Source organism: Nymphaea colorata, chromosome 5, assembly GCF_008831285.2.
Source record: "Nymphaea colorata isolate Beijing-Zhang1983 chromosome 5, ASM883128v2, whole genome shotgun sequence".
Classification (NCBI taxonomy): domain Eukaryota; kingdom Viridiplantae; phylum Streptophyta; class Magnoliopsida; order Nymphaeales; family Nymphaeaceae; genus Nymphaea; species Nymphaea colorata.
The window spans coordinates 368,401-382,167 of NC_045142.1; the positions used below are offsets into that span (position 1 = coordinate 368,401).

Below are 13,767 nucleotides of genomic sequence, written 5' to 3' on the forward strand. Positions count from 1 at the left end.
ATTAACTTAAGACTTTGCCATGCAGATAAATAAGTTTCTAGATGCTGTTGAAGTAACAAAAGGACGATGTTGCCTTTAAAAACATAAGTATCTTGTGACCATGCTTCGGTTTGCCAAATTTAATATTTGCTGGGATTTGAAGATGCAAAACCTGGACAAGCAACATTTTGGTTTGTTCTTTTTAATAAAGTGGGGGGATCACCCCAAGCAGGGTTGCATCGGAAACCTGGACAAGCAGAGATAGGATTCAAACAACTGCACCACCATAATTAGGGACGTCAAAGGATCAAGTTCAGGTCGGACAAAGACTTCTTAGGTCCAATTTAATCAGGACTGGCTAATGAGGTTCAGACTCAAATTCCGACACGATTTGATTTTAAACACAACAAACGGATAGGACTCACCATCAGCACAGCTTACCATCCACGCATGTACAATTTATACGGGGTCAACAGACCGGATATTTGTCATCAAAGACGCATAGATAATCAGGTCGGACATTGCAAGAATACGCGCCATAGAGCGAGGCTGGAAGTGATTCATGAAATTTCAATGGTGCTCGTTTTTAGGATTTACAATATGGAACCTCTAGCGTTCCCACAATGACGTGTTTTTTTAAAGGAAAAGCCAAATGCACATGCACATGCACCCGAATCACGAACCATGCTAGAAAATCTGAGAACGGCTTTGATCTTAGTGCAGAAAAACAAAAATTCTGATTGATTGACTTTAGACGTTTATGTACAACATTGTATGGACTATCTGTAAAATACATGCAATGCCACCCAATTGTGGTAAGAATTGCAAAACCAAAACTGCGCCACCTCAGAAATGGAAAAAAGGAATTTGTTGATGGTTAACCTGAAAAACTCTCTAAGAAACAGACTATTCCAGTTCAATACCTCTTTGCTTTGCTGCCTCTACAACTGAAATGGGATCTCCTAGCCGCCTATGCAAATTGAAGTAAGAGCGCCAAAGAGAAATGGAGAACGGATACACGGATATAGCCAGCTGATGAAACCTTTCTAGTATGACATCAACATCTAAGCACCCTAGTACCTCAGCTGCTTCTGTCCAAATTCTCTCAGGAGCTACAGGGAAAGCCTGTAGTATGGAATTAACCAAAACAGAACTCGCCCAGAACAATGCAGCAGTGGAGGAGATACTGCAAGGGTCATGAAGGTGAGCGATCCACTTGCAAATAGACAAAGCCAATTTATAGTTTGCAGGCAAAACGTCCATCAGAGTCTCCACAAAATCCGTAAGTGCCTTAAAATCACCATATTCATCGGGTAAAAGTGATGGGCTATACCAACATTTGAGGATGGAGTTAACCACGGAGGAATCCAGTGAAACTGGACCCATCATGTTAGTTATTAGCTGCCGAAGTCTTGATTTCTTGATGCAACTTAAAAATCTTCTAGATAATGGCTCAGGGGAAGGATAGGATCTTGCAGCTACAATGTATCCATACAACAGGGAGAATAATTTGCCATCGGGGAATTCCCTGATCAAGTCTGACGCATTGGAGAGGGAGAAGGCTGCATGCTCTACCACCAAATGGTTGAAATCCTCTGCAGAAGCAACCATTACTGCTTTATCCATTGCTGATTGAGCTCCATCCTTATCACCATATAATAGTTTATATAAGGCAAGATTAAGCAGCGCATACGCTTTGTCTTTTAGATTACTATATGAGCAGGTCATGGAAGCTGGAACACATGGATCAAATAGAACATTTTCATCATTCTGAGTGGCTTCTTGGTTGAAGGATGTATCAGAATTTTGAAGTCGCCATGCAGTTTGAAACCAGTTGGCTGCCATTAAATCTTTCACAAATGCTTGTCCATTCTTTGCTAGAGCATACCCAAAGTATTGGTTCCAGACAATCTCAATGCCGGGAAAACCTTTTGGCCAATTATTCACGGAATCTTCTAACAGAGACAAATCAACATTACCCTCACAGTGATGCTTCCTCGTGTCAACGGACAACATTAGAAGTTCAATGCAGGATGGATACAGTTTCCTGTAATCATCTATCAATTTAGAAACACATTCAACTCCTTTAAGTGCCGCCATGCACTTGATGTGATTGACAGCTAAAGCCTGTCTAGATTTGATCTGGGATTCCTCTTCATTGTGTAATTCACTCTCAGGAGACATCTGTGTTTTATCTATCGCCAAATTTATCAGTTGCAATGCGTTGTTTTTGTCGTTTTCAATCAACTGGACAGAAGGCCATTCTATCCCAAAGGGTAGTTCTTTATCAAACTCAAAGCATCCTACTACAGCATCTGGGAGTCTACCATAGACAACCAAGTATATGCAGGACACCCACAAGATGCACCTGTCTGACATCACTAAGCATGGCATAATCTCAAAAATTGGCACATGCCTGCACTTTTCGGGCTTTGGTCTGTAAAGTTCATCAATTCTAGACATTGCACTTTCTTTATATCCTGATATACATAAAGTGTTTACAGACTGCAAGAACAGGTCCAAAATACATCCACTCATATATTTCCTCTCCCGTTTATCAGTGTGTACCAAATGGCACAATTTCAAGAGTGCAGAATCATATGCCTCTAATCTTTCACTAAGACTGATCCTGCTGTTTATGAACATCAGCCAGAGCTCATAAGAATATTCATTTTGACGCACCTGGGGTGGAGTGCAAAATTAAAATAAATGGTCAAAAGCGTATAATGGTTCAACCAATGCACAGAAAGCCCACGAGTCACATTGTAAGTGATGTAGGAATTACACATATTGAATGTAAACAATATGGAACAGATAACAACAAGCAATGAGAATAAAAGAAGCATAATGAACAAAATTTTGAAAATACTTATTCTTCTGGGGCCAATTGCGAGCCATATATCTATCTACCTAACTGTTAATTTCCTTCTCCTATTTATCTGAATGGCCAGATATGTACTAGACCACTCCCTTTAACCAAAAGTTTCCTTTTCATAAGCGTTGCCTCACACATTATGATATAGACAATTAACACAATCCCCTTGTTGGTCAATGCATGAGAAGAAGATGAGCTGGAATCCTCAGCATCTAGCATACCCTTGAAAAAGTTAATGCTAAAACCTGGGCCATGCATAACAACTTTGATGGTTCTCCTAATTAGTATAGATCCCATGAGTAGCTTTTGCCAGTAAAATGTTCTTGTCCATAAAAATAACATTCGCAGTAGGTGAGTAAAAGCATGGTTATCTACCAGATGCACCAAATCAAGGTCAGTTTTCAGGATCCTTACACCTAAGTTTTACAGCATAAATATCATGAAAGGGCTGATGATCTCCGAGTGCCGATCATTTGAAACAACCACTATTATCAATTCACAGTTTCTGATTAGCTGCAATGCCTCCACACTTCATGGTGGTACAGAAAGTCATCTTTAGTGCAAGCATTAAATTTTCTATTTTTTACATATTTGTGTTTATGTTCCTTTCCACTTCAAACACAATTAGGCAGTCTAGTCTACCGAGTTTAGTGTAGCTCTATCCATATCCAGTTGTGTTGTTTGAAGTCTTGCATAGTTTAATTCAGATTCAAAGAGCACAAGCTTTTTGTTCCCTAAAGTCAGAAATTGGCAGCATTAGGACTTGAAAAGAAATGCCATTTGATTTTTCAGAAAGGACAAATTTTTCACCAAGATAAACGAAAAAGCAATTTAGAGAAAAAAGTTGATGAAACGTACAGCATGAAGAAACATGTCATCATTTCCAATAGACTTCTCTGACTTGTAGAAAATGTGCAAATAAACCACCCACAATGCAACTGATCTTGGATTAGCTTCAAGAGATCTGGATAAGATTGATAAAGCCTGCAAAAATTATGTCATGACAAGAAAACAAACATATATCACTCTTGTCAAATTAACAAGCTGAGAAACACAAATTCTACAGATGTATGGCACACAAGAATCAGCAACAAGTCAATAAGTTGGACAGAATGACCTTTTTCTTTCCCTCCAATATATTGCTTTTCCTGCCAAATAGATCAAGGGCGATCTCCAAGGATCTTTCAGGATCAGCCAAGCCATCAAGAACTTGCTTCTGAATAAGATGGAAGAAATGACATAAGCCCATGCTTTTGTTTAGAACTTTAGATGAGAAAATAAGGCATAAAACACATAATTTGACATTAAAAATAAACTAACGTTCAATGTGTGTGTGCAGATGAATTTTAAGGATGGGTAAATTATCGACACTTTCTTCTGGCAGCTATCAATTGAATATACAGTGCTTTAATTAACACAACACCACCAGCAATTCAAATTGCAGGCTATGTAACACAGGCACTTCTAAGAGGTACAAGTACCCACGTCGATGCGACACGATACTGGTGCTGGTACAGGACACTGTGTGGCTACAGTGGTACATTTTTGTATTTTTATATGCTTTTGGACCATTTTAGCATTTTTTTTTGTTCAGTAATAAATAATTTATAAATGTAAACAATGAATTTATGTGTTTATTTGCTTAAAATCTTATTTTATATATAGATATATATATATATATATATATATATATAACATACCCAAGTTTTTTAAAAATATTCCACACCCATACCCATACCCATACCGGCACTTGTATCTGTACCCATATGACATCGATTGTAGGGCTTTCCCTGGTGCTAATATCCACCATCTAGACTATTGTGACATGATCCCTGGTGTTAGTATCCACCACCTAGAGTATGGTGACGTGAACAGTTGATACTTGGCGAAAGATAAAGATACTTCTAAACCAAGTAGACAATTTGTAAATGTCACACTTAAGCTGAAGATATCATATGGTGCAAACCTCCACTTTTCAGTACACTATTCTTCCAAAATTAACTGAACTGCAATATGTTCCATTTTCTGCATGATATGAGACATATACTTGTACAAGGGAGATACAGAAAATGAAGGAACCCATTCAATACCTTGTTTTGGGAAGTCACACAAAGAAACTCTTCAGGATATTTTGAAAACATATCTTGGAAAATCCAAGAAAATATACAAGCGTGGGTGTTTGTTCATGTTCTTGGAAGATCGATACTACTAAGTACTAACTACCAAGTGCTATCTATAAATAATATGGTTATAAACGATCAAAGTAGTTTTAGACTTTTAGTTACATTAATAGTACACAGAAGCACATGGTTTTATTATTGTTGTATTTGTTCTTTTTGTTTTCCCTTGGATGAATCTCAAGGTCCAAAGTGTTATCAAACAGTATATGTTTTCACGGGTCAAAGAAGAAACTTTGAAAATCTCACCCTTTTCCTTTTCAAGTTAATTAACTGTTAGAAAGAAAAAGGATATAACCCTTTCTCTTTTGTCTAGTATAAGGAACTGGAAATCGAAGTTCATGAAATAGGACTTGTTTGACACTCACAATATCCAGATGGAAATATTTGGCGCATGACTTCATGTCAGCAAATCCTATACAGATATAACCTAGCCTGTTTCTGTGGAACCAATCAAAAACAAACAATAGGAAGAAAAGCCATAGATTTGATTATTCATGATAATTTTAGAAATATAAATAAACCTAGTGTTTTTCTCTGAAACCAATTATGATAGAGAGGAGCCATAGATTTCAAGACAATTTTGATATAAATATATCAATATACAGATGTGTGTGTGTGTGTGAGAGAGAGAGAGAGAGAGAAAGAGACGAAGAGGACTTGGGTTCCCACGCATGGATGTTTGTGCCTTATGGGGGGGGGAGGAGGGGCAACCCAGTGACAGAGTGTCCTGCTTCTTAACTGCAAGGAGGCAGGTTAGGATCCACCAAACCAAAAGTCTGAGCTCAGTGTGGGAGTGGGGCAGGTTGTTACATAGAAGATGTTAAAAGACTGCCCTTCCTGCTCCTGTTCCTCTTTTCTTGCATCTCAAAGCTGGGAAGTTCCCCATCAAGTCGGTAGGCATCCGCATTTAATACCCTCTCCTTAGAAAGAAAAAAAAAGTTTGGTTATTATGTTTGAACTTTTTTTCTCTTAAAAAGATGAGAAAGAGGCAAGAGGGACATTCTTTTTTAATTTAATTTGTACTTTTTTCTAAGTTGTGTTTAATTATGTGGTATACTAAATTCAGGTGATTTATTAAACACTGAGTATTTATTTTATTTATACATTCTATAAAGAAACTATACTTTCATGTTAATCCAAAAAATGCAGAATGGTACTGACTATGTTACCTAAAATCCAATGACATTGCATAGATAGACATGCAAGAAATTACTGTGGTCCCTTTCTGAGCCTTAACAGCCTTATGGCGTATTTGCAGCTCCCAAGAACAAATGCCTCCAGGTTTCAATTAACAAGGCAGATAGACAATCACTCAACAAAACAAGAAACGGTCTAAAGATACTCTTAAATCCTTAATCACTATGATATCAGATCATACAGATTGTCTAAAGGCAAGCATATCCATATGAAAGAGTTGCACAGTAGAAAAGCCATTCCTAACGAACCATCATGTAATCTTGACTCTGATTCATATACAGGGATAGCCAGTTTCTGCTGCCATCATCATCAACATCACCTCTGTAATGCAAGGACAGCACGTCTGGTGGTAAAATTCTATGAACAGGAAAAGGAATAGAGAAGGAGCTACAGAAGGATGATTGCCAGTAGTGCCAAATCTTCTGAGCCAAGACATGTCTCAGTGAAGATTTGTCAGTTTTTATGATTTCACCACCAATTAAGTAAATTGGAATCGGCATGACATTAGTATGAAAATCAGGAAAAGTTCCCTGAGAAGCCAAGCTGTCCCTTTGACTTGATATGTGGTTAACCTTTTCGTCTGCACAGGAAATCACCAAACAGTATTAGCTAAAACAATATTCCGTTTACAGATCTCAAAGACTGATAAAGATGAGACTGACACAAATCTTACCAGAAGCTCCAGAGAGAACTTGATTTTTCCGTGCATAGTGTCTCACATGCTGATATGGGCATTGTCCATTGTTGCACTTCCCCCGTAACTCAAACATGCAAAATGGCCAGAAGGGATCAATTTCGAGATTGCAATCTTCAGTATCAAGCTTTACCACTTTTCCACCACCAATGCCCTTATTTGTCATGTCTATACTGAAAATATCCAGCAGATTCTCAGAACACCTAGATTTTAAGCCCTTGTCATGCATACCTTTAGCGGTTGATTCTGTCTGAATTACACCACTGGATGATGCATAACTAATCTTGGATAGTGGAAGAACTTTAACTCTACAAACAACATTGAGTGCAGCTGAAGCCACATAGCTACCCATGGTAAAAGGGGATCTGCCAGATTCACCCAGTGAAGAGCAGCACTCTTCAGAATCGTTATACCTTATAGGTGAAGGATCAACATCATGCAGGCCTGCACCATCATCAGAATGAATTTCAAGTTGGGATTGATGCTCAACAGTGTTTCCAAGAAGCCCTTGTGGATGATGATCAATATCTGCAACCCAAAAATAATCATTAACTACAGAATTGTTACAAGATGTTACTTAGCAGCTATACTGGCACAGATATCTTGTAGTCCAAAGCGGCTTAGGCACCTGCGTAGGCACACCTAGACCTGGTCAGCCACCTTTTTTACTAGGCTGTAGTACCTAGGCACCCAAACAAAAACAAGGGTCTTAAATTTTTTTCTTCTTCTTCTATTTTTCCCTTCATTTGTTCTTCTTTTTCTCCTATTTACTTCTTCTTTCCCCTTTTTCTTTCTTTCTTACATTATTTTTGGCCTGCCTAGGCACCACAACTTTTGACTACTACATAAAAGTAACACAGATATTGCGAGATTTTCAAAAATATCATGATATTTACAAAAAAAACAAATAAAAAGAAAAAACGGAAAAAATCACAAAAATTTGAAAATTTGAAAATTTATCACAAATTTATAGCGATTTTTTACTGACATATTAATATTTTTAACGTTTGAATTTCTAATGTTTTTTATTGTTTTTAAATTTTTAAAAATTGCCGAGATTTTCCCAAGATTTACAAGATAAGAACAACTTCACCAAAAAAATACCTGAGAAAAACCTCGCCAATGTTTTCCCGAGAATGATGGTTGTGGCAATGTTACATGGTTTACAGACAAGAGGATCTGAAAATTAAAGTAAACAAGCATTTGTCCCATTGTGATTGTACCAAAATTCACGTGCAGAAAGAACTCACCGCCCCAATTTATGACCTGTGACTCCTACACAACTACTGAAACTCATCCGAGTTTTAGTTAAAAAAAAAAAAAAGAAAAACCACTCAAACTCACGAGAATCCTGTAAGTTGACTTGCGACTTATCCAAGTCAAATGAATTTTGGGCAGGTTGGGTCAAGTTTAAAGTGAAACATTCAACGAGTTCCCCTACTGGATTGACCCAGTAGGGGGACAATCCCATCTGAGTCACCTGAGTCAATGGGTTGACTCCGCAAGTTTTTTTTAACGTTGCCTAAAAATGCATTAGGGACCAGGATATAGAAATATCTTTTCAAGCATTACTGAACACGCTCTTAGAAATATGTTTTCCCACAGCATTCTGAAAGGTTATATAACATACACATGCAAACACCCAGACCCACAGAACCCCTTCATCCCAGTAAAACATATATCTTACAAAGATTCAGAAAAAAATTTCCTCTAGTTCAATGCTCACAAGAACTTCATCCTACCTGTGATGATCTCAGAAAACTCTATAGCATATTTCACAATATTAAATCCATTGCATGAAGAGATTCAGTTTTTTTTATTTCAGCATTAGATGATTGAGTATTTATTAGTCAAATCAAATGAGTTCCTCCATGTAGAGAAATAGTTAGAAGTAGCATCTGGAGAGAAAAAAAGAACGTATGTTTGAATGCTGTATTAGAAAATTGAAAGAGATAGGTTTTGTAAAATTATATGATGATTCAAATGCGGTAGCCAGTAGATGTTACAGTTGGATGCAGTGTCCATATCTTACAACTGTTACTATAAAAGCAACACACTAACTCACATTTAACTATAGTAAGGATGTTTAGTATACAATCTTAAGTTGCATAAAAGGAAAACAGAAAAGGCATCTGCAGCATAATCCACAAACCTCTGATACCTGCACTTCCATTTTGTGCTGTCTCTGGAAGTGATTGGTTAGAGAATGACGCCTGTATAAAGCTATTACGAGCAGTCCCATTGTTTCCACCATCAAAATTCTCAAAATCAGAAATACTGTTTGTAGAAGCAGGCCCAATCTGTAGTCTAGAGAATAATTTAGACCTCAGAGACGCTTCAAGAAGAGCATCCTGAATCGGATTTGATAAAGAGTCATCCAAGTTGTAAATTTGCTGAGGTTCTTTTCCATCCTCATTTGCTGGCCCTACCTCAAGCTTGTTCCCTTCGTCACAGTTCAGTATATATGAAGCACCTTGACCATCAGCTGGAAACATTTGTTCATCTTCATCTAAAGATGTGCATATATTATCTGACTGTGTATGGACAGCATCATGATTAGACTGTGTGTTAGTTCCCTTCACAGCACAAGTGGCTGCATGTAACCGACCTGGAGGATCACCATCTGGGCAACTGGATGGGCTAAAACCTGCATCATGACCTATCTTTTTCTGATTAGCCAATAAATCGTGATTGGCCACAGATTGATTATTTGACTTTGTGACAGCCAAAGCCTCATAGTCAGCTTGTGTTTGAGCGCATAGATAGGGAAATATATTTAAGCCACCACCTGGAAGCTTCACATTCACACTTTTCTGTTTATGCCAACCAGAAGACAACAGTGAATGACCCTCCATCAGAGAAGCTTGAAGCTGAGCTGATAATAATTCTCTTCTCTGGTAGAGATAAGCACATCTTTCATTTGCATCCATCAATGCCCTTTGTGCTTTACGGTATGCTCTCAAAGCATATCTTTCTTCCATCTCACATCTTCTCCTCAGCTCCTGTGCTTCTTCCAATTCTTTGTCTTGCCACTCCTCAATCTCCATCAAAGTTTGGAAGTCCATACATACTTGTCCTGAATCTCCATGTTGAACCTTAAGAGTTTAATAGGTTTCAATCGTGAAGACATGCCTTATATGCATCAAAATAATCATATAGAGCAAAAAGAAAAAAAAAAGGACTTGTTCTCATAGAAGCATATGGGCTTACATCACAAGTCGCAAGCTTGTTGTCAACATGAGCGGCAGATTGAGTTAAAATATCTTGAGGCGTATCTTGAGGATTTTTGCCACCAGGTATACCTTTAGTCTGGTTAAGAGTCAAGACATATTATAATCACCTCAGGGTGATTTCTCTAAGTTCAATTCTAAGAATAAGAGAAGCAATATGCAGCTTGCAAATAACTAATAAGACAGTGGACCAAGAACACTAGCAGATGAATTTTTCAACACATTGAAGCAGCTTGTTCTCCACAAGGAAATGTAGCTAAAGGGAGCATACGCGAGCCAAATAAGCAAGAGTGTGCTACTGCTACCTACTATGATGACACTTGCTCAAGTCATTATCTTGTTTGGTTTATATGCAATACCCAAGAAGATACATGTGATCTCAGCTTAGCCACTTTATTCAGATCAATATCATATGCATTAACACGAAATGCATTTGAAATGGATCCAATAATATCAGTATTCAATGAGTTTGAAGGGTATATATGTCATGAATGGTTTATGCGGCAAAACCATGCCTCGTATGTCTAAACAAATTGAGCACTTACCAAGAGAATCTCTTCTTTACCTAGGTAAAATTGTTCATCTCTCTGCTCAGTCTTCCATCTCAACTTGACTAGAATCTAGAACCTATTTCATCCTTGACAGTCACTCAATGGGCTGATGCATGTGAACCCTGGAAATACATGGTTGAGAGAAATAAGCTACAATCCCATCTTTATTTTGTTTATCCACTGATCTCACTTTACTAATAATAGCTAGCACTGGTATGACAAATATTTATAATTTTGGTTGACCTATCTCAAAAATGTAAATTTTTATGCACATGCAATCAAACTTAGGTCATTTAATAAACCCAGCACAGATCAGATCTGTTCTAAGGTCTGAGTACAGATCCTCCCCTGCCACCGCCCTCCCCCCTCGCATCTGGACTTAAATCAGACATCTTGTCAATGTAAAACTGAAAAATAAGAAACTTAAATCCGATAGAGGTCGGAATTCATATTTTTTCATATAGCCTGGACTGTGTGGTGTGGAGCTGAGCTCTTCTCACGGTAGATCTTTGGATTTAGAATCTGAGAATCTCAAATCCACCCTTAGACTTTTTTTTGGGTACTTTATCAATAACTTGGTTTATATGCTAACATCCCTCACTTAGGAATCATATTTCTTTTGCACGGCCTATCATATGAGGATGAAAGCATGCTAGCATTTTCTCGATGACAGGCGTTAGCAAACATTGGGGAAACAAAACCATACAGCCCTTCAATTGAAAATAAGGGTTCATATATTTCATGACAACAAATCAAAGCCATCATAAAAATGATCAACACACACCAGATTAATAAGGGTGGAGTTATTCACTGCAGACGCCATTCCAACTTCTGCAGTAGATTTGATCATAGAAGAGCAGAAAGCATTATTTGTCTGAAAATGTAGCTTAGGTTTCTTTGTAGCATGAGCGACAGGCTCAGAATAGAAACTGCTGCAGATGTCATGCCTCTCCTGTTCAAACAGCAAAGCAAAATTACAAGCATCAGATAACAGACATTCTACCATTCTTATCTTTTAAGTTGAGAAGTACATCAAGAAACATGGAACCTGCTTATCCTTGCCTCCTTGCCTTCCACCATTGGCGGTATCAGAAGAAGCACTTCTCTTGTTTCTATAATCTATGTTACCGTTGCCACATTCACTACTTGCAACCAATCCTGTACCCCTTAAAGGATTACTATCCTGTTCTTGCCTTTCATATCTCAATATAGGTGTCGTAGCAGACATTAACATGCGTTTTGGTCCATCAGATTGAATGGAACTCTCAGACTGCTTATACCCTGCCTGCCTGTTCTCTTGTGTTTTAAGAATCGACCTTCTGCCTTCAACTACCAATGATCCACTATTCATTTGTTCATGCATATCAGCCTTAACTACACAAGGATCCTCATCAGTTGACACTTTTTCCATTGTTTTTGACCCAAAACTGCGTTGTTTTAGTTCACTTTCTCTTGTAGCAATTCTCTGTCTTAAGGTTTCCAACTCATTGTTATTTGACTTCTTATCATCCGAAATGCATTCTGGGCTTGCAGAAACCATGTTAGATACACCATGTCCTTGAGACTGAGATGCCCCCTCAACAGAACTTCTCAGTCCTTTAGAGTTGGCTGCATGGGCTCTTGTTAAGGCTGAAGCAGCCATATTAGGAACCCTCCTTTGATGTGATGTGGATGATTTAACCTGATGCACTGCCCGTTGCTTAATCTGGTCACTTTGAAATGGTTTAGTCTTATCACTATTTTGGATCTCCTCAGAGTCACTTCCACTGTCATTGTCAGAAAATCTTATCACTAGATTATCATTATCATTTGATGTCATACGCCTGCCATGATTTCTATGAAAGGTTGACCTAGATGGAATCTGACTTGACTCAGAGCGCCATTGATAACTTTGTGGCGGAGCTCTACTGATGGATGTTCGCTTGTGCAGGTCACCGGGAACATATTTTCCTGCAAGAATTTGGATAAGACTATATACGACGATCAGAAACATGACCAACTCCTCTGGGGTTAGTTTATATAGGAACAAAAGGACATTACTAAAACATTCCTGAGAACAATACCTCTTCTTAATTCTAGAACAGATGAAAACAAAAGTCATCAAATAAACACAAAAGAGGGTGAACTGCGTCATGTTGAACCCTGCTACATAACGGAGACAAGCAAACGACGAAGCTCGAGTAGTCAAGTCGTATGCTACGAAAGCAAAAGTGGGCCAACAGTACATCTTTTGAGCTATGAAGGAAGTAATAACGCCTAAAGAGCTAGAGCAAGACCAACTGCAAATGAATCGGATTGTTGTTTTATGCCGTAAAAACCTTTATGCCTGCATTCCAATCATCCTCCCGAGAAATATGGCGCCCTAGAAGATCCGTTCTACTGTGCCAATCCCTAATTAGTTCTAGACCTATGACCAGCAACGAGAAAGCTAACTGCAAAACACAATAGAACACTAAAAGCAAATACTGAGCAACAACAACAACATATCAAGAATCATTTGCTGCAAATCAAACCTAAATTCGTTAAAAGAACTGGAGAGAAAGGCACGAAGAAAGAAAAAACCACGATTATCCATTACATTCACACCTCTAGATGAAGCGGGCCTACGTGGGCCAACAACATTCCGAGTAGATACGCTGGCCGAGTTAGCCTTAGGAACTGCAACCGCGACAGGCTCGACCGACACCGAGGGGGATGCAGATGCCAGCTCGGTCGAATTCTGATTATTTTCCTGCAGAAGGACAGGCACCATCAACGATTCAGCGGAAACCGAAACCAAGAGAGAATTAACATAACAAATTCAAGAAGAAAACAAATGGAAGGTAAGGAAGGGAAGGGGAGCGAGAGCAAGAGAACGAAACCTTCTCTTCCGAAGAAGAAGAAGAGAGCTCTCCTTCTTCCCTCACGTTCTCTAGGTTCCTCTTGTCTCTGGACTTAGGGTTTCCGGAAGACGCCATGGACGCGATCACTCTGGCCCGGAGTTCTTCGATCTCCGAAGACATCGCCCCCCCTGCCCTTTCACCTTCCCCTCCACACTTGGACTCTTCCTTCGCTTCGCAAG

At 38.6% G+C, this 13,767-nt stretch overlaps 1 protein-coding gene across 4 annotated transcripts; it reads right to left on the reverse strand.

Annotated features, from left to right (window-relative positions):
• Positions 1 to 697: 697 nt before the first annotated feature.
• Positions 698 to 13,765, reverse strand: LOC116254780 (uncharacterized). 4 transcript variants are annotated; one of them, XM_050077753.1, is made up of 12 exons: positions 13,568 to 13,765; positions 13,293 to 13,437; positions 11,755 to 12,656; positions 11,491 to 11,658; positions 10,136 to 10,234; positions 9,087 to 10,020; positions 6,905 to 7,453; positions 6,480 to 6,811; positions 5,845 to 5,954; positions 3,972 to 4,070; positions 3,713 to 3,818; positions 698 to 2,661 (listed from the first exon to the last, which is right to left on the reverse strand). In XM_050077753.1, exons 1-12 carry the CDS (start codon positions 13,706 to 13,708, stop codon positions 886 to 888), a joined length of 5,361 nt encoding a protein of 1,786 aa, XP_049933710.1. In that variant the 5' UTR covers positions 13,709 to 13,765; the 3' UTR covers positions 698 to 885. The 4 variants fall into 4 exon arrangements, with proteins under 4 accessions (XP_049933710.1, XP_049933709.1, XP_031486211.1 ...); XM_050077752.1 differs by having other exon boundaries at positions 9,078 to 10,020; XM_031630351.1 differs by lacking the exon at positions 5,845 to 5,954 and having other exon boundaries at positions 3,713 to 3,838; positions 9,078 to 10,020.
• Positions 13,766 to 13,767: the final 2 nt, after the last annotated feature.

Excerpts from the sequence above, each read along its gene's own strand:
- LOC116254780 (XM_050077752.1), bottom strand. The coding sequence starts at position 13,708 with ATGTCTTCGGAGATCGAAGAACTCCGGGCCAGAGTGATCGCGTCCATG. Across the intron at positions 10,235-11,490 it reads ACTCCACCCTTATTAATCTG|ACTAAAGGTATACCTGGTGG; the intron begins GTGTGTGTTGAT and ends ACTCTTAACCAG. Across the intron at positions 3,819-3,971 it reads TATTGGAGGGAAAGAAAAAG|ATCTCTTGAAGCTAATCCAA; the intron begins GTCATTCTGTCC and ends AATCTTATCCAG.